Below are 19856 nucleotides of genomic sequence, written 5' to 3'. Positions count from 1 at the left end.
CTATTAATTACCTGCTCCAGGTGAGCCACCCCTAACCGAGCTATAACTGCCATCTCCGTCTACCTCCTCCAGACAGGAGATCAGGTTTGGTACCAGGGCAATCACTTCTCTCTGCACCTGACAAGAACCACACACAACCACAATGTGTTCCTAGAATTTCCCAAAGCATATAACTCAATTATAGAAGCATTAGAAAGACTTAAATTTACCTGCGTGAGGGCAGACACAGGAAGCCCAGCTGCCTGCTGTTCCTGTCGCTTCTGCAGCGCTACACGACATTCCACCTTCAGGCGTTTCCACAGCGTCTTTAGAGACCCGATGCTGCTGGGGGGTCGACTAGGGAACGCCGCATTGAAGGCCTGAGCCAGCGCGGCCCATACAGCGTTCCGGTGCACAGTAGTGTTGGTGTCTTTCCGAAAGTCTTGGACTGTGTCCACCACCGCATGGATTCTCCGAAGCAGGAAGAGCTTCTGCTCCAGAGTGAAGTTTGGCATGCGGTACGTCATGGTGGTCAGCATGAGTGTATTTGTGTGTGACTGAGTAAGAAGGCTTTATACTGAGGTTCTATGTGTTACTTCATTTATAGAAAATCTACAAAGTATCGCACTATTTTTATTTTCAACAGAACAATCTAGTTTGAAAACATGGTCTAGTTTTACATGGTAATATTTGCAGTATCACAGTGTCAGTTTTTGAGTTTTACACTCCAGCATTACAGGAAGATGAGGTCGGTTTGGTGCCGTCATGTGCAGTACACTTCCAGGGTTTCAGATGCAGTGATATGTTAAACTCTGGATGCAGGTAAACCGCTTCATCGTCAGTGTTCAACGGAAATGCATCTGGGGTCCACCTAATGCGCAAGGGGTCACCTGGCACACCTTTGGAGTCTGTAATTCAGCAGACAGAAAGCAAAATGAAGGGAATAATTGCTGTTTTAGATTTTTAGATTTCCTCTTGGAAGAATTAATGAGACATTTGATCTTCGTTGGAAAAGCCTCATGTGCTCCATAAATTGAGTTCCGAGAATCGGTTCTTTTGAATAGTTCGTTTCAAAGAAGCTGTGATCAAAACAGTTCCGCAATTACTCTACATTGTCGTCATTAAAACGTAGTTATTGCTGTTATTTATTTATTTTGCGATTACGATTGCGAGTTGTTGATAAAGGCGTTTATTGTCATTTCATTTGTCTCAGTTGTTACAAACATTGCCGCTAATAATATATAGGCCTAATAGATATGCTATAATGTGTATTTACATTATTATAACATTCGTTTACATGTCTTGGCTGAAAAGTTTTTGCACTTTTTTTTTTTGCATTTGGTAAATTATATTTATTAAAACCAACTGTTTCGTATGTTGACACTTCTGTCAAAATACAAAGTATTATTTGTAACAATTCTGCTATTTAATATTAAAGTAATTTAACCAAAATCTTCGTTTCTCTCCAAATGTTTTCAATATCAACTCACTCATCGGTTCTCGACTAATTCAGTTCGTTTCGAGAACGAATCGTTCGGTCCGGTTTTGTGAACTAGACTAGTTCAACCGGCTCATTGCAGCGGTCAGACTCGAATCGCATCGCTTTATGCAAGAATGAACAAAGAAGAAACAAGCCTTGAAATCACCGATTCGCCAAATAATGCAGATGCAGGTGGAACAGGCTGCATTCTATTATTATTTCTATTATGATGGATCCGCTGGTCTCGTTAGCCACAGCGCTAAACCCGAGCATCGCACTACAGTAACGTTAGTGAACCTGAGCTGCGATTTAAGACTACAGCTTGAACTCACTGTTCTTAATGAATCTCTCATGCATTTACACAACACCTTATGACAAACTGATATTATATTATTTATATTGACACTACTTACATGCAATCATCAGTCTTGACGATTTTATCCCGAAAATACTACACTTTCTCCCCACCCCCTGGGCTTAAGTGGTCCGTAAGAAATTTAAACAACAGACTGGGGACACGCAAAATGACGCTCCGGGCGTAAGAAAAGCAGTTCACTGGTTTGTGCATTTTATATGATTTGTATGCCATTCTCATGAGATCCGCTCAATACATATGGTTTGTGCATCAGGCAAAATGCACAAATCTACGCGTTTTAACAGTACAAAGCGCAGGACTCGTTTCATCCAATTGATCGCGAGCGTGGTGCGGTCGGTGCAGTATCGAGCAGCGCGATTGGACGCCGAGCGATGTCAACGAGGAAGCGAGAGCACGCATGCAGCACAACACATGCTGGAACTGCTATGAAAGAAAATACACCACTTTTCCATTTCACCTCCTCCTCGAAATAAAGACACGATCTCTACAGCGGACGCGTAGGTCAAACTGAACTTGATAGGGTTGTTGTTACGATGAGAAACATGCTGCTAGGAATTTCATTGTTTGGTATGTGTCCTGTTGACAGATGACTTACTTACGTTCATTCTTCTAATAAATGGGTAGATCCTTGGTAGAAAAAAAACACTTTATAGAAGTCCTTTGGAACATATTAGCTGGTCATTTCAATAGTAAGTTATTTAGAGCAGGTAATGATTGGGGCATTTTGTAATTGTCTCAGAAAAGTTATAATGTTCCAAAACACAACAACCGTTTTATAAAAGCAATAAGCCCCGTGAAGCCGTGGTTTTTATACCAGCTAAGGGGCTGTTCGCTTCGCGTCGTGCCTAACAACGCCCCTTAGCTCTTATCAAAACCACGGCTTCACGGGGCTTATTGCTTTTATAAAACGGTTATTCCATATACGTAGTAAGGTTTCACAGAAAAAAAAAAGACTGTATTTCAGTATAAATATCATCAACAAGAACTACAAAAAGCAAAACATTCAATAAAACAGAGCAAATAAAAAGTGTATTTCAACAGTAACAGTTGTGGTTCCAACAAAGTGGTTGCCGAGCAACACAGGAGTAAACAACGGGGCTCAACTAATCAGAATCAAGGACCGGAACTATCTGTTTTATAATATGAATCTTCCAACAGGGTCTTGAGCTGGTGTTTGTTTACATGACATCCCCTTAATAATCCAGATCAGGGATTTTTTTTTGTCAACCGAACCGCTTTGACCGTAGGTATTTATTTGTAGTGCCCCTGAGATTTTTAAAGTTATTTAACCGTACATTCACATGTTCAAGGGTCTCTGATGTTAGGTAAGTCAAATGGCATGCAGGTAAACATAATAACATTTCTTCTTTTTTAGTCAAGGTTTTGTTATGATTGTTTTCATTCAGAAAAAAAGAATATAAACCCCCAGCACAACATCACAAAACATTTTAATACAATATTTCATTTAAAAATGTAAGTATATTTTTCTAATATGTTTTTTAATCAAGTACAATACTAATGTGATTGAAGTTTCTGAAGTGTATGGGATTTGTATATATTTTTTCTAAAATATTTTTGCTAGTTTATAATGTATTTTCATGCCACAGAAATATGGATGATTCAGGATTGCATGGCATTAGATATATTTACTTATTAGAATGTTTTTTAAATTATTCATTTTCATTTTATATTTTAATGTTTAATTAATTAATAGCTCAGAAATTGTTCCTTTGTGAGCCCCAGCATCAACCATTATGAGGATATTTAAAAGTGTAAAAGCATATATAAGTAATAATAATTATATATATGTACACACACACACATATATATATATATATTATTCAAAATATTTTTTAAAAATTAATATTAACATTGAGTGATAATATTTCTAAGTGATTTCCATATAGATAGATAACAAATATTGTATTTACCTTCTTTAGAAACCTTCTAGTAAACACTGCTAATAGGGATTAGAAGTATAATGAGAACACAATTACATTTTAAAGCATCCGTGTGAAAAACAAACCTGGAAAGCGTTGTGAAAAGATAGATATTAGAAGTAGATATTCTTAGTGCATTCCAGTGAATTATTCATGGGATATATTGTAAAATAAATTGGGAGAGCAGACCACAAATGCACAGTATGTTGTCTTTTTTCATATTGTTACAGCAGAATGGAAAGGAAAAAAGAAAATAATCAGGAGGAGAAGAATGCAGTGGACTGAAAAGAGCTCTATAGAGCTATAGATATTGTTATTTTACCATGTCACATTAAAATACCAAGCTTTATTTTGTTCTCCTGCTGTTTGAAAATAGAACATGGAAGAAAATATACAGCTCATTCAGTCAAACTGACCGTTAAGAATGATTTGTTGCACATCTGTATGATGTGTTTCAGTCTTTTGGAGTGGAACTACTCCGCAGTAGGTTTGTTAGGAAAAAGGTGGATAGTAAATGCCATTGCAAACCATATGCATTGAATTCAGTTTTATTTACTTGATAATAGTGAATAATGCTGTGATGTTTTTGTTCTGCTCCAGAAGTCTTCAGCCTGCCGTTCAGACCGCTTGAGATGGCATCTCCTGTAGAGTCTGCTGTGATGTGCTTGTTGCTCCAGTGACTGCACTGGAATTCCTTGGGGAGGACTTACTGCTGACAGGTGACTGACATTTATTATTTTAATGAACAGGTAGCAAAACATCAAGCTAAAAATCCATTTTGGAATAAAGTATGCAGGCTATGACTCATGGGCCAATTTTGAGGTGTTTTTTCTGCTGGAAGAGTTAAATAGGCTAAGTTCTGTATCTGAGCAAAGAGGGGTTGTGTTATCTTCTTCTGCTGAATTTCCTTGTGTTTGGGAAATGCACAAATGTCTCTCAATATCCATAATTGTATTTGTGTATTTATCTCTATGGACATATTTATATTCATAACATATTCATTTGATAAATTCTTTCCTGTTAATTGTGTCATTTTGTAGGTGAGGGACCAATCCTCTCTGTGTACAGTCTTCAGGCATCTCCTAAAGAATGTACATCTTTAAATGTTCTCCATAATTACCGTATCTATGGTATACGACCTAGTAGAAAATGTCCGTTTGGAGAGAGACAGTTCAACAATGTAATCTCATGTGAAAGTTCTGTTTTGGACAACGATAAGGAGGACATCATTGTTTTTGGAGGAAAAGGAGTTCGGCTTGTCAGCTTCAATACTGGAAGACGATGCCTAAAGCTCATTGGTCCTCTCTTGGAGCTTCAAGACTGGGTGCTGGACGTTCATTGGCTGAAAGGACAACCCCACCCACTGTTAGGCATAGCCTTGGCTCACAATGCTGTGCTGCTCTTAGATGCAGAAACTGGTAATGTTCTCTCCTTCTACTCCTGCGTAGAGTCCTGTCTTCTCTACTCAGCACTTATGATCGGTCCAAATTGGGACTCTTTAGTGCTGGTAGGTGGGACTGTATTCAATCAGCTTGTGCTGTGGAGGCCCACAGGGACCAAACCTGATGGCCAGTCCCAGGTAGAGAGACGCCTGTTGGGCCACAGTGGAGTCATTTTCAGCCTTTGCTACCACCAGAAATCTGGTTGGCTGGCTTCTGCCTCAGATGACCGCAGTGTTCGTTTGTGGAGCGTTGGCACATTGGGTGGAGATTCAGGCTGTGGAGAGGAATCCCCAACATGTCTTCGAGTGCTTTATGGGCACCAGGCGCGGGTCTTCTGTGTCAGTCTTGCGCCAAACCGTGTATTCAGTGCAGGAGAAGATGGAGCATGCCTGCTCTGGGAATGGGGAGGTGAAGGAAAGGTTGGGCATACATTGGGCATAGGTCAGGTGGAGTGAGGGCTCTGGCTGTCAGCAAGGGAAGTATAGGTTGTAAGGAGGGATGGATGGCTACTGGAGGTGCAGATGGTGGGGTAAGAGTATGGAGAGTGGCAAAGGAGAAGAAAGACGGTAAGGAAACTAAGGCAGAGACTCAGCTGGATCTGGGGTTTAAAGGGCAGGGTTGTCCCAAAGTGGTCCGATTAGTGGGTGAGGGTGAACTGTATACAGTTCTGGTCTGTACTGATCAAGGAGAGGTGTGCCTTAGTCAGGGTGACACCTGGGATGTAATTTGGCAAGGGGGAGCAGAATTCCAGTCCTATTGTGTAATGGAGATCACAAGCATCCAAGTCCAGAATTCAGATTGCATTGTGTGGGTGTGTGCAGTGGGTAATCTGAAAGGAGGTGTCCAGGTGTTTCTTGTAGGGCAGCCAGGTGTGGGAGTCTTGCTAAGAGCTGGTGAGGGTAAAGTTCACTCTGTACTTTGGGTCAAGGGACTGTTTGAAGGGTCCTGGAGTTGGTGTCTTCTTGCATCGGGCTCTGAGGGACTGGTTTATCGATGGACAATAAAAGTGATAGAGGATGAATTGGGCCTGCATATGAAAGAGGAAACTCTTCTTCCATTCCTGCTGCCACCCTGTGCCAAACGCTGGCTGACTGCTGCAGTTACCTTGTCCCAGAGAAAGGGGTTGTACCTGTGTGGTGACCGGAGAGGGTCACTACTGCTCTACACTGAAAGAGGAGAGAATGACAGTGGAAATGAAGGTGGAGAAAGAAGAATGGATTTACAAGATCAAGAAACTGAAAACAAGCAAACAGACCATGGTGGTCCTCTGTCTTCCATCAGTACCCTTTATGGAGTCCATGGAAAGCAAGGTGTGACTTCTGTGTGTGAATATCAAGACTTATGTTACAGTACAGGTCGAGATGAATCTGTAAGAATACTAACTGTTGAAGAAAATATTCTGAAGGTGCGTAGAGTTCAACGGGCCTGCAAAGGCATGGAGTGGATAGAGAAAGTTCTGTTTCTGGGCTTGGATGGACTAGAGGTACAGGGAAAGTTGCTGAATGAGACAACTGAGAATAGGAAGATCGATCAAGAGAGTGCAATCGTAGCCGAAACTCGGTTTGTAATGGTTGGCTTCCACTCGGTCCACTTCGTTATATGGGACCCTCACAGACAAGAGAAGCTTTTATCAGTTGCCTGTGGAGGCGGCCATCGATCCTGGGCCTACAAACACCCAATAAACATGGACACAGATCCTCAAGCACATACACTTGGACAAGGTACCCTTCTGTTTATCAAGCATGGTGCTGTCATGGCATCACGTTCATTAGCATCAACAGAAACCGATGTGAATGCACACACCCTGAAAGAGGGGCTACATGGACGAGGCATCAGCTGTGTTTGCCACCTTGGTAGTCTGACGAAGACTGGACAGTTGTCAGAACTTTGGGAAGTTTTTGTTACCGGAGGGGAGGATACCACAGTAGGTGTACTTGCCATCAGTACACAGAGTGGAACTGTTAAGGTGCTTTCAGTTCTAACGGACCATATCTCCAATGTTCGTGCTCTGGCTGCAATCAGAAGAGGAGAAACTAATGAAAAAGGGAGAGATGACGTGACAGATACCTCCTCTCTCTCTTCTTTTGTGTTCTCTGTGGGTGGCCGGGCCCAGCTGCAGTGTTACCGGCTCCTGATGCATTTGGATGAGCAGCAGAGTCAGCCAATCTGTCAGGTCACTCAGATAGCTGGCCATCGATTGGATGAACAGTGGGAACGGAAGCGGAACCGACACAAGACTGTCAAAATGGACCCAGAGACAAGGTGCATGTGTGTTTGTGAATGTATATGTTAAAATACTCTCTTCTTTACAAGTTTGGATCTAGAGATAAGCTTGAAAAGTAATTTTTATTATCTTAAAGGGATCGTTGACCCAAAAATAAATCTTTCTTTTGTATAACACAGAAGATATTTTGAAAAATGTTTCAGTGTTGTTTTTTTTCTTGACTATACAATGAAAGTCAATTGGGTCCAATGTTGTTTGATGGTTGGTTGCAGCTGTTTTGAACATTTCTAACCACCAGAGGGCGGACAATACAATGTACCCCCTCCCCATTGTAATTGTGATTTTCTTACAGAGAGATTACATTATGATTTTATTGTGCAAATGCTTTCTCGTGTTTGCAGGTACATGTCTATGGCTGTGGTGCAAAATGGGACTGATTGTGTCTTATTGGCTCTGGGCTGTAGTGATGGTGCAGTAAGGTAACTTGGTTTGAGATTATGAACATATGAATTTAAATGAGTTTCATAAAAAATGTTTCATGTTTTTACTTTCTATGATTAATGTATTGAGACTGTGTGTGTTTTGAATTGTAGGCTTTTCTGCGTGACTGAGAGCAGTAGTGTTGACATGCTTTGGGAGTCTTACCATCAGAGGTGTGTGCTCAGCGTCGCCACCTACAAGCTGGAGGACTCCCAGGACAGAAAGTAAGGACATGCTGTACATTTATAAAACACTTATTCCATATTTAAAATTTTCTTAGAATTATTTTCCTTTGTCCTCTTTCTGTCTCAGGCTTTTGTTGCTGTTCAGTGGCACTACAGATGGATGTATATCTGTGTGGGATTTAACAGCAGTTTTGAACAGTAAGGCTAGTGTCAGCTGGCAGGGTGAGTCATACATACACCAGAACATAAACACTTGTGTGTGTTTTTTTTTTAAATAACGTGATGTTTTTTGTTTGTTTGTATAACTGTGTGTGCTTGTTATGCTTTAGTTAAGAAGAACTTAAATTATTTATGTTTTGTTCGCATTTGTAATATAATATGTTAAAAGGTCTTTATTTATGTTGTTCCCTACCTGTCCCTGAAAATGTGCTTATTATTTTTTATTTTATTTAAGAATCTTAAAGACTCAAAAGATGGAGTATGTCTGTTTCCATAAAATTAAAAAAGAATTTTAAATTGATTACAAACCCAAGAGCATAAAAAACCGACTGAATCCATGTCAGAACCCGTAGTTTTGGGTGCCATCAGGCTTGAAACTGGTTATAGAACTCTACAATATGTGTATGCTAATAACAATTTACCCTGTCTGTGCTTCAGGTCCATCAGCCCCGTTCTTTTCCATACCTGTCCATCAAAGTGGAGTCAATACGCTTGCCTTATCACCTAGGAGAGAGATGAGGAAAATATTATCTCATTGGCCAGTGGTGGAGATGATGGACAGCTGTCTCTACTGCATATTAAGATAGATCAGAAAGGGCAGGAGAATGGAGGCGTGTCTCTACAGCTGCTTTCTCATTGTTCAGTGCCCCTGGCACACTCTTCCCCTCTCACAGGGTTATGTTTACTAAGCCCCACCCTACTGGTGTCCACCTCACCGGACCAGCGCTTGTGTTTGTGGAGTGTGAACAGTGACGGACTCCGCCCACTGAAGGTGCTATTCTCACACACTGCAGATGCAGCTGGGTTGTGGGCATGGTTTGGACAAGAGGGTGGAGCCTGGGTGCTTGTTTGTGGGCAGGGCTTACAGTTGTTTCAGTTAACGGAAAGAGAGATGGATAAACTGAATGAAACAGTTAACAGGGCAATAAAAGTAGAGGAGAGAAAGAAACTGATATTTCCACATCAAGTTTCGAGGACAAAACACTGACTTTAACTTGTGATTTATAAATTAAGATGCCAAAGATTTTTAATTGTAAAATTGTAAAGATTTTCAAGTAAAGATATTTTCAAATATGTAAAATGTTTACTGTGTCAGGTAAAGTACCTTGTAAGGACATTTTTATTTTCAATATGGCCTAACAATGAAAGGCAATACAGCTGTACAAGAACCAATCAAAAGTTTGGACATGCTTGATTGAATTTGTTTCCCATGATCCTACGGACCTTTTGATATAAAGACTAGTGTTATTGTTTACTAAAACTATTAAAAACTATTTTTTTGTTGTTGAAATAATGTTGAAATAAAATAAAATATAAATATTTGATAAAAAAAAACTTGGAACAAAAATTTTTTAAATTTGAATGAAAAAATGAAAAAAATAGAAATTAATTGTATGTATGTTCTTTTGTCATTTTTATTAGTTTAGTTTTATATATATAACTAATAAAAAATGACGAAACTAAAAATAATACAGAAAAAATCTAAATAGAAGTTAATTCAAAATGTTATATATATATATTCACCTTAATTTTCCCATAAGAGGGGTGTCATCCACTTTCAGCTATTCTTAACTGTACAAAACAACTCGTTTTGTTGCTTGATATTGCAAACTGGTGTTTCTTACCATATTATTTTGATGTGTTGTCTTAGTTATAAACACTTGTAGCACAAACAATTTGACCATTTATTGCACTTTGTTATTCTTCTTGTTATTTCCCTACCGCGGCTAATGAAGCGGAAGTCTCACACATTCACAGAAAACAGATTCCTTCCCCATTGAAAAATAAGGTGGATATATATTATCATTATAATTTTTTTACGAGATGCACCATTCAATGTGTTAGTTCATAGTTTTAATGTCTGTACTATTATTCTATCATGTGAAGAATACTAATAGTATAGAATTAGTAGGTTTGTCCAAACTTTTAAATGGTGCCAGATATGAATTTGTGGCTGTTTACAGTATATGCGTGCATGTGTGTGAGTGGCTCATGGCTTGAAAATAGAGTCATGCATGTATAAAGTATCAGGGTTTTCATGGGCTACAGGCCAGCAGGTGTGTGTGGGTGAGCGAGAGAGTGAGTGTGTTCGGTGGCTTTGGCTGTGCAACTAAGTATAAATATTTCACCCCCTTCTCCAGTTCCCTTTTGTTCATCATCATAGTGGCTCGATGGCCAATCCCTTTAATCCACAGCTCAATGAACGAAAGGAAGAGAAAGCATGTGAGGGAGACATAAAAGTCCCATTAAGGATTGCAGAATGTGAAAGAAATTAATATATAAAATAATATATCTGATTATGTGATGTGAAAAGGAGCCAAAATGTGAGAAGAAGAGGATAAAAAATGTATGTGAGTATAAAATTGCTTTTCTGCAATATCAAAAGTGTGAATTTGTGTGTTGTGAGGCTGTGTCTTTTTGTTTGAAATGAGTCACAATGAGCGTTCTGATCTTTAGAAAAAGGATGTCACGATTCAGGGAGAATGAATCTGGAAAGAAGAACCCTAAAATGCCTCAAAAACGAAAGAAAAAGGAGACTGAAAATCACATGGTATGGCTGTTCCACAAAAATGACCTACAGTAAATTGATTGAATTTACAAGTTAATATACAGTACAATATAAAATATACTGTTTAAAGACTGTTTAAAGACTGTTTAAAGATAATTATGTGTGTGGTATCACTATACAGGACAATGCAGGGATGTCAAAGGATAGGCTCCCTCTGATTGGTTCATCAAGCAATAAAACTGCAGGTACTTTTATAGTCTATATGGAATCAATAGTGCATTGTTATATGATAAGGTGTTGTCAGATATCATCCGATTTAACTGGAAATCAGATGTTTTCATAAGTTGGATTTAAGTAGTCATTGCCTGTGAAGTAATGCTAATCAATCCTGATGTGTGACATATAAACTGTGTGTTTACATTGATCTTTGTACCTTCTGTCTACACAATGTTACCTGAGCTCATCAATAGACAATAGAAATTTAGGAGGTGCTAAATTAATTAACTGCTATTGTCCAAACATTCGTCTTTCTAATGTGACTTGTTAGGCGAGAGGATAATGGGAACTGAACATGTGTGAGATAAAATTAAAGATTTATGAGATCCTGTTTCCTACAACAAAACAGGTAACTGATTATGTTTGTAAAAACTGCAATTATGAGATATAAAATCATAAATACGAAGTATAGTAAAGATATTGTTATAGTATAGAAATATTTGCAATTATTAGATATAAAGAACTAAAATCACAGTAATAAAATATAAAGTCGTATTTGCAAGAAAGCCACAATTATGAGAAGTAGACCCAATTTAGATATGTAGTGACAATTCCCAAAAAATATTGTTGCAATTACGAGAATTAAAGTCCCAATTTTTTTTAATCTAAAGCAGAAACATGCTTGAACACAAATCTGATTTTTATATTTTTTAATCTATTCTATTTTTAGCAAGACCCACTCTATCCACTCCCCAGCATCCTCCTCAGGCCGAAACGAGAAAACGCAGCCATCCTCCCATCTCATCTGTGGCCCCTGACAGCATGTCACCCTGGCAAGGCTTCTCACACTCTGAGTCCTCCTTTACCAGTTTCCCCCCTCCACTTTCACCCCTTCCTCTTGCCTACTCGAAGCCAACCATAGCACCAGATCCTCCGCCCCCACCACCCCCTCCTCAAATCAAAAACACTGAACCTGAGAATGGCCAGAGTGCCAGGGTAAAACGCAAACCGCTCCCACCAAGACACCCCCCTAGACCTCCCCATTTACCCCCTCTGAGACAAGTCACAAATCTTAGCTTTTCTCGTAGTTTCACATTTTCATTTTTTGAGCTGCCTGTTCACCAGTCTGCACGGAGCAGAGCGGAGCGCCTCAGAGATCTCACTGTGTTGTGAGTCCTCCTTTACCAGTTTCCCCCCTCCACTTTCACCCCTTCCTCTTGCCTACTCGAAGCCAACCATAGCACCAGATCCTCCGCCCCCACCACCCCCTCCTCAAATCAAAAACACTGAACCTGAGAATGGCCAGAGTGCCAGGGTAAAACGCAAACCGCTCCCACCAAGACACCCCCCTAGACCTCCCCATTTACCCCCTCTGAGACAAGTCACAAATCTTAGCTTTTCTCGTAGTTTCACATTTTAATTTTTTGAGCTGCCTGTTCACCAGTCTGCACGGAGCAGAGCGGAGCGCCTCAGAGATCTCACTGTGTTGCTGAGGCAGTTTCAATACTGAGGCAAAACATGGTACTGTAAGTTCACATCTAGGGCAGAAATGCATCCTGTGGAAAAACAATGTAAGCACATGAACATCAGGTGCTCTATGGCTTCACGTCCGTGTTTCATCTATATGCTTAATTTTATTTTTGCTTTATGGATGGATGGATGGATAGATAGATAGATCATTCTAATATGCTGATTTGGTGCTCAAGCATTTAGAAAACAGTTGTTCTGCTTAATATTTTTGTGCAAACTGTGATAATTTATTTTTTTTCCCAAATTTTTGTAACTATGTAAAAACATACAGTATAACATACATTTTACATTGTTATAAAAACATTCTATATATAGTGGCCAGTGAAGTAATGGAAATTCCTCAAGTTGTATTTGTTGTTTTTGTTATTTTTTTAAGGCTGTTAAATGTATATTTAGAGTGTGTGTGGGTGTGATATTGTTTTTGCCTTCTGATCTTAAGCTCTGTCGACACTTACAGTATATAAACCAATGGAACACAGAGTTTGAGAGAATAACCATGGTGTTTATTATTTAGGTTGGAGACAGCATTTGTGATGAATTATATATGAGGTAACATTATAAATCTGACCTTTAAACAACAGAAAGCAATGAAAATATTTAAGGAGAGAGATTCAGCTGAGATCCGTCCCACATGTGGCCTGAGGTTTTGTTGAGATAGTCAGGTCATGTGCACAGGAATAATAAAGTGGTTTCTTCTGGGCGCACATAACAGAATTTGGTGAATTCTCTACACAAGGTAAGAAAACTAATTGATGATAAGCTTATTTCCAGTTTTATTGCATAATCACCTGTGCAGTCACCTGTCCTCACGTGTGCTCCTATCAAAGAGTGCTGACACGCAGATGAGCTTTGATGTGTTATCAGTTTTGGCTGCTGATGTCCTGAATCCTTCTTGAGTCTTGATCAGATTCCTACCAAATGTTGTAATTGGTATACTTTTTAACCTGTGTACTACTATGTGTTAGAAAATTGTGTCCTTACCTTTACATTTCAGTATGGCTTCAAAAATAGTGAAAAACATATTGTGTTTTACCATCTGATTGTGTTAATGATGTGTTGATGTACAGATAACTATAGACTGATGTATGTCTTCTATAGCTTCAGTTTGTACTATATACTGTAGGGTCAAAGGGCAGTTTCTACACCATGTATAAGCATCTTCTCATTGGATAAAACAGCCCTGCCTCCAACATAAAAAGTCACATGCATAATCATTATCTGGAGAACATTATTAAAGTGCTACAGTAAAAATAGAAAGTTTAGTACAAGCCGTCGCTCATGTCATGTTGCGTAATATGATCTCTGTTCTCAGGAGTGGTAGGTTAAAGTCTTTTTACCTTTGGTCAAAGCAAAGCCAATGACAGATTTCCTTCACTGATCCGACGATAAATGTTGGTGAACATCTGAGACAATAAATAACCCTTTAGTAGCCTGCAGGAGGAAAACTGTAGAATGAATCTGTCTCTACCCAATTATAGATGTCTGGTTTAATTGGTTTAGCTACTGTGCTTGCTTGTGAGAATGATAGTACAAGGTTTGCTCGGGGTTCACACTGAAGTCACAACAGCCTCACACATGGGAAGCATAATCATACGCTCTGTTTTAGGATTGTGCTTGTTTCAGCCACTTTTTCTCCTTTTTTACAGATGGACAATCAAAGATGTTTAGAGAGTGAGAATTTCAATCCCAGTCGGATTTATGGTCTGAATGAAGCACAGCTAGATATCCTGGGACAGCGCAGGTGGAGGGTATATCGGACAATTTGGGGAAAGTTGAAGGAGGAGCGCTGGTGAGTAGGGGAGGTTAAGAAGCATAATGTGATCATAAAATAAAGTGTCCATGCTAAATATACAAATTAACCCCCATATTTCTTTCTCTTTTTTTGTGGTTCAGGTGTTCAGGTCCAAGGCTGAAGAGCTGCTTCCTGTCTATTGCACCTCTCTTGTCATGGCCGCCACAATACTCGCTCAGGAAAAACGCTATTGGAGATCTGATATCAGGAATAAGTGTGGGAATCATGCACCTGCCACAAGGTTTAAGACTTGCACACACTCTCCTGTGTTATCTGAGTTACAAACTGCTATATGACAACTATTATAAAGTATAAAGAATTGATCAAAATAGATTTTCTCTGAGTGTTCTCTGAGAGTGAAGACACTTGAAGTGTCTGTGATGTGAGGGGTCAGTTATGATTTTCATCATCCTGTTTCTCATCTTAGACACCTACCGAGCTGTATTATCAGCTGGCAGGCGAGGTTAAGAAGCATAATGTGATCATAAAATAAAGTGTCCATGCTAAATATACAAATTAACCCCCATATTTCTTTCTCTTTTTTTGTGGTTCAGGTGTTCAGGTCCAAGGCTGAAGAGCTGCTTCCTGTCTATTGCACCTCTCTTGTCATGGCCGCCACAATACTCGCTCAGGAAAAACGCTATTGGAGATCTGATATCAGGAATAAGTGTGGGAATCATGCACCTGCCACAAGGTTTAAGACTTGCACACACTCTCCTGTGTTATCTGAGTTACAAACTGCTATATGACAACTATTATAAAGTATAAAGAATTGATCAAAATAGATTTTCTCTGAGAGTGAAGACACTTGAAGTGTCTGTGATGTGAGGGGTCAGTTATGATTTTCATCATCCTGTTTCTCATCTTAGACACCTACCGAGCTGTATTATCAGCTGGCAGGCGATAATTTTCTTCACAATGTGCTGCACAATTGGTGGCTGACTAAATACTTTTTTTCCCCACTGTACATTGCGTACACACATACACAATGCCACTTTGCAAGACAAATATATTAAAGGAATAGCTGAAAAAAAATTGTAACAAGCCCATTTGCTGATATTTATTCAATATCAATTTACAGATTTTTGTAAATAATGAAAAAAAAAATTCAGATGAACTGTTGTTTGAGTGAACATTAAAATATAATAAAATAAAAAATATTATAACAAAAATAAATATAGAATAATCAAATTATAAAATAAAATAAAATTAAGTCTAAAATATATAAAACAAAAATATATTAAATTACATAATAAATTAAAATAAAACATTAAAATTAAATGCAAAAATAAATCAAGTAAAAAATTGTATAATAAATAATAAATAATATATATATATAATTAAAATTAAAAATTTAATTAAATATAACATGTAACAAAATATATATAAAATAACAATAAATTAAATAGGTCATTAAAATAAAACAAAATGTAAAATAAAATGAAGTATAAAATATACAATTAAATAAAGTGAATATAAAATAAAGTGTGTATATATATATATATATATATATATAACAATAAATTAAATAAATAATTTAAATAAAATGAAGTATAAAATACATAATACAATAAACAATAAAAATATATAATACAAAAAATAAACAATAAAAAAGTTAAAGCATATATTAAACATTATTTAATATGTAACAATGGCTTTGTTCTTATTTGATTGGACGTTCAGGTCTGATTGGCTGATGATCTGTCTGATCCACAGGTACTTTTTCTGTCCTTTCCATCATGGTCGGTACAGTGACTGGTGATGTTGTGTTGGCAGGCCAGGCAGTGGAGCAGAGAGTGCTGAGATTGTGGCTGAAAGTGTCAAGAGTTGCCTTTGCAGCTCAGTTGACCATTCTGTGTGGACTGATACAGGTCATTCACACACAAACTGTATTAATTCTGTATTGGTGTGTGTGTTTGTGTATAAATCTCTCTCCCTATGTGGATGGGTGTGTCGGTGGTTGTCTCAGCCATTGGTCAGTGGATACACTACAGCAGCTGCTGTCCATGTGATGGTTCACCAGCTGCCTTTACTGATGGGCATCTCCACAGTCAGACACAGAGGCATCTTTGCTGTGTTCTGGGTCAGAATGAGCACTGTGTGATTTATATCTGTGTTCATTTCAGATGTTAAATGTACACACAGTATGTGTGTCCACCAGATGTTTTCAAACATTGTGACTGGAATCAGGAGAGTGTTACTGGCGACACTGGTAGTGTCCTTTGTCTCCCTGGTGGTACTTGTTGGTGGAGAGATGGTGAATTCACTCTGGAGCACTCGATTTCTAATTCCATGGGAGTTGGTACTGGTGCGCACATGCACAATTTTGTTTTTAGATTTTATTTAAGTTTTCAAATTTCTCCGTCTAGTGTTTAATACATTACATTTAATACAGGCAGGTTTAAAGTTTTTTTATATTATCAAAAACTAGAATTTGTGGGCTTTTATATTTAATTTCAGTTAGTTGAGAATGTAATTTAGTTTGTGTTAGTTTATATTTTTGATTAAATTAATGAGAATGTTTTTTAATTTATTTTACCTTAACATTAATAATGCTGACTTTGGTTTCAGTTTTATAAGAGATTTCTGTTCAACAGTTATTCTTTCTTCATTTTCCTAGATTATCTTTGCCACTCTGTCATCAGTGCAGTTTGATCTGTCCGGTCAGTATGGAATACAGATTGTTGGACCCATACCAACCAGAGTGTTGGATTTTCTTTACAAAACCAATTATCAGGAAGTATTTAGGTGCTAAAACTAATTCTCTCTCTCCTTTTGTCCCATTTTCTCTCTCTTTGTTTACCTCTAAGTCTCTCACCTCCCTCCCTTCCATCATTTTCTGTCTCTAAGGAGCTATTATTGACAGCTCTTGCGTTGGCAGTGGTGGGCTATGGTTTTCAAGCTTCTTTGGGCATGATGTTTGCTCATAAACATGGGTACCCCTTTCACAGCAACCAGGTAACAAGCAATTTATGTAACTTTAAGAACTTTAGTTTTTTCCCTGCAACCTCCCAAAAAGACTAGTATAAATGCCCACTTTGCAGCATTCCCTTCGTCTGAACATAAATGGTCTCTTCCTCCTATAGGAGCTGTTGGCTATGGGTCTGTGCAGCTCCATTGGCGGGATGTTCCAGTGCTTTCCAGTAAGCGGATCCATGTCTCGCAGCACAGTGCAGGAGAGTACAGGCGGACAAACTCGGGTGTGAACACCTGCTATTTCTGGTTAATAAAACAACCTCAAGTTACAGTTACATGTACATGCACATAACCTGGGAGGATTGCATTGAATGTTTTCACAGAAAATAGTTATACTGTTATATACCCTACAATACATTTAAAGTCCATATATATACTGAAATTCAAAAAGCCTATGAGATTAAAAAAGAAAACTTTTTGTATTAATTATTTAAAATAAAAAATCTAAAATATGGTTGAATTGAAACGGAATTGTGCTGTAAGAACACGCAGCATGTGACTATTATTAACATCTTTGTCACTCTTATCAGAAAAGTGATAAAGCAAACTGATAAAATGTAAACCACATACACGAAAGAAACTGATTTTTCAAAATAATGTATGTTTAGGTGTGGAGCAATGCAGTAAGAGCTTTACTCCATGAACATGACCTCTCTCCTTCTCTCAGGTTTCTTCTCTGGTGTCTGCACTGATACTTCTTTTGATGTTGTTGAAGTTTGGCCCCCTTTTTCAGCAGTTACCAAAGGTCCCAATACCACCTTCAATAACAGTATAAATTATATGGATATAGTATAATAAGGTGGTTTTATAAAGTATATTTGTGTTTAAGACAGTTTTGGCTGTCATTATTTTAGTGAATCTGCAAGGGGTTTTTGCACAAGTCAAAGATGTGCCTAAACTTTGGAATACAGACCGCTTGGACAGTCCATTTATCCTTACATATCTGACCCATGTACAACATGTTCCAAAATCCAGTTCCATGTAGGCCTCTCATCCAGGCTGTTTCCTGTGTGTGTTTCCTACTGAGACTGCAGGTAGTGTGGGTAGTGACACTGCTCAGTGCCCTGATGTTCAATCTGGACCTGGGGCTTGGCATTGCAATTGTTTTCTCTCTTTTTACCATTGTGCTCAGGACACAGCAGTGAGTCATCTGTATTGTCTGATATTTATCTACAGTATCTCCCTCTATTTCTCTATCAGTTTTTCATCTTTCTCATACTAACTCTTATTCTTCCTGTTTCTAAATTTCTCAGGCGCAGATCTTCCGTTCTTGGGCATATTGCTGGCACAGACTGTTACAGGGATCTGGAAAAATACTCAAGGGTATTATTTGCACACAATCCAGCTAGAAATCAGCCTAAGCTGTTTTGAAATATGGTTAATCATATTTTTCAGTTGAGCAACTACCTAAACCAGCTAATGACCATAAATTACCAACAACATACTTCCGATTTTTTATAAGGTTTAAATAAATAATCTTTTTTCAGCATTTTTTTTTTTTTATGTTTTCAAGTCTCTTATGCTCACCAAGGTTGCATTTATTTGATCAGAAATATAGTTATTGTAAAATATGATTACAATTTAAAATAATTGTTTTCTATTTGAATATATTTTGAAATGTAATTCCTGTGATGACACAGCTGAATTTATTTATATGAAATATATATAACAATTATATATTTTATAAATAATTGTATTAATCGTATTACTTATTAATATTACACTAAACCAGCTAATGACCATAAATTACCAACAACATACTTCCGATTTTTTATAAGGTTTAAATAAATAATCTTTTTTCAGCATTTTTTTCAGCATGGTTTTTCTGAATACTTAGGACCATGTGATATTTCAGTTTTTCTTTTTTAATAAATCTGCAAAAATGTCAACAATTCTGTGTTTTTCTGTCAATATGGGGTGCTGTATGTACATTAATGAGGAAAAAAAATTAACTTAAATGATTTTAGCAAATGGCTGCAATATAACAAAGAGTGAAAAATTTAAGGGGGTCTGAATACTTTCCGTACTCACTGTATATATTAGAAGTGTTCCTTCTAGTACATATGTATAATATAAATATAAATTTAAAAACGCAATTTCAATTCTCTGTGTGTATGTGCTGTACATGTGGAAGAATTGACAATAAAGCAGACTTGACTTGACTTGACTTGACTAAATCCCTGAATTTTGTGTTGGTTCAGGCACACCAAGTCCCTGGAGTTGACTGTTTTCCTGTTGTAATCCACTTTACTATGCTAATGCAGACCAGACCTTCACATCACTCAGACAGGTACAACATCTATTACAGCTCCCTGCTTTCCATTTACTGAGTTCAATTTTATTATTCTTTTTGTATATGCAGGCTGTTAGTGATGACATTAATGAGAATCCTGAAGTAAGTCCTCCAGACCAGCAGGGGGTTCAGAGTGCGTTATTCTGGAGCTCAGTGGAGTCACCTTCATGGACGCCATGGGCGCATTAAAATCAGTTACGCTGCGTCCGAAATCA

The 19856-nt window shown here is 38.0% G+C and overlaps 1 protein-coding gene and 2 pseudogenes across 1 annotated transcript; all 3 read left to right on the top strand.

Moving 5' to 3' along the window:
- The first annotated feature begins 443 nt into the window (after positions 1–443).
- Positions 444–9549, top strand: LOC107591789 (WD repeat-containing protein 6-like; annotated as a pseudogene).
- A 1188-nt stretch (positions 9550–10737) lies between these two features.
- LOC107591846 (proline-rich receptor-like protein kinase PERK9) lies at positions 10738–12223 on the top strand. Its single transcript, XM_016281125.1, has 3 exons — positions 10738–10876; positions 11016–11079; positions 11781–12223. The coding sequence occupies exons 1-3, from the start codon at positions 10763–10765 to the stop codon at positions 12221–12223; spliced, it is 621 nt and encodes a 206-aa protein (XP_016136611.1). The 5' UTR covers positions 10738–10762.
- Positions 12224–16383: 4160 nt separating this feature from the next.
- LOC107591845 (solute carrier family 26 member 6-like) lies at positions 16384–19853 on the top strand (annotated as a pseudogene).
- The last annotated feature ends 3 nt before the right edge of the window (positions 19854–19856 follow it).

The sequence above is a fragment of the Sinocyclocheilus grahami genome, unplaced genomic scaffold, assembly GCF_001515645.1.
Source record: "Sinocyclocheilus grahami isolate Dianchi unplaced genomic scaffold, SAMN03320097.WGS_v1.1 scaffold146.1, whole genome shotgun sequence".
Taxonomy (NCBI): domain Eukaryota; kingdom Metazoa; phylum Chordata; class Actinopteri; order Cypriniformes; family Cyprinidae; genus Sinocyclocheilus; species Sinocyclocheilus grahami.
Note: the sequence above shows the minus strand (reverse complement) of the source record. Positions and strands in the feature narration are given on the sequence as shown.

Coding starts and splice junctions, on each gene's coding strand:
- LOC107591846 (XM_016281125.1), top strand. CDS start 10,763: ATGAGCGTTCTGATCTTTAGAAAAAGGATGTCACGATTCAGGGAGAAT. Junction 10,877..11,015: donor AGGAGACTGAAAATCACATG/GTATGGCTGTTC, acceptor ATCACTATACAG/GACAATGCAGGGATGTCAAA. Junction 11,080..11,780: donor ATCAAGCAATAAAACTGCAG/GTACTTTTATAG, acceptor TTCTATTTTTAG/CAAGACCCACTCTATCCACT.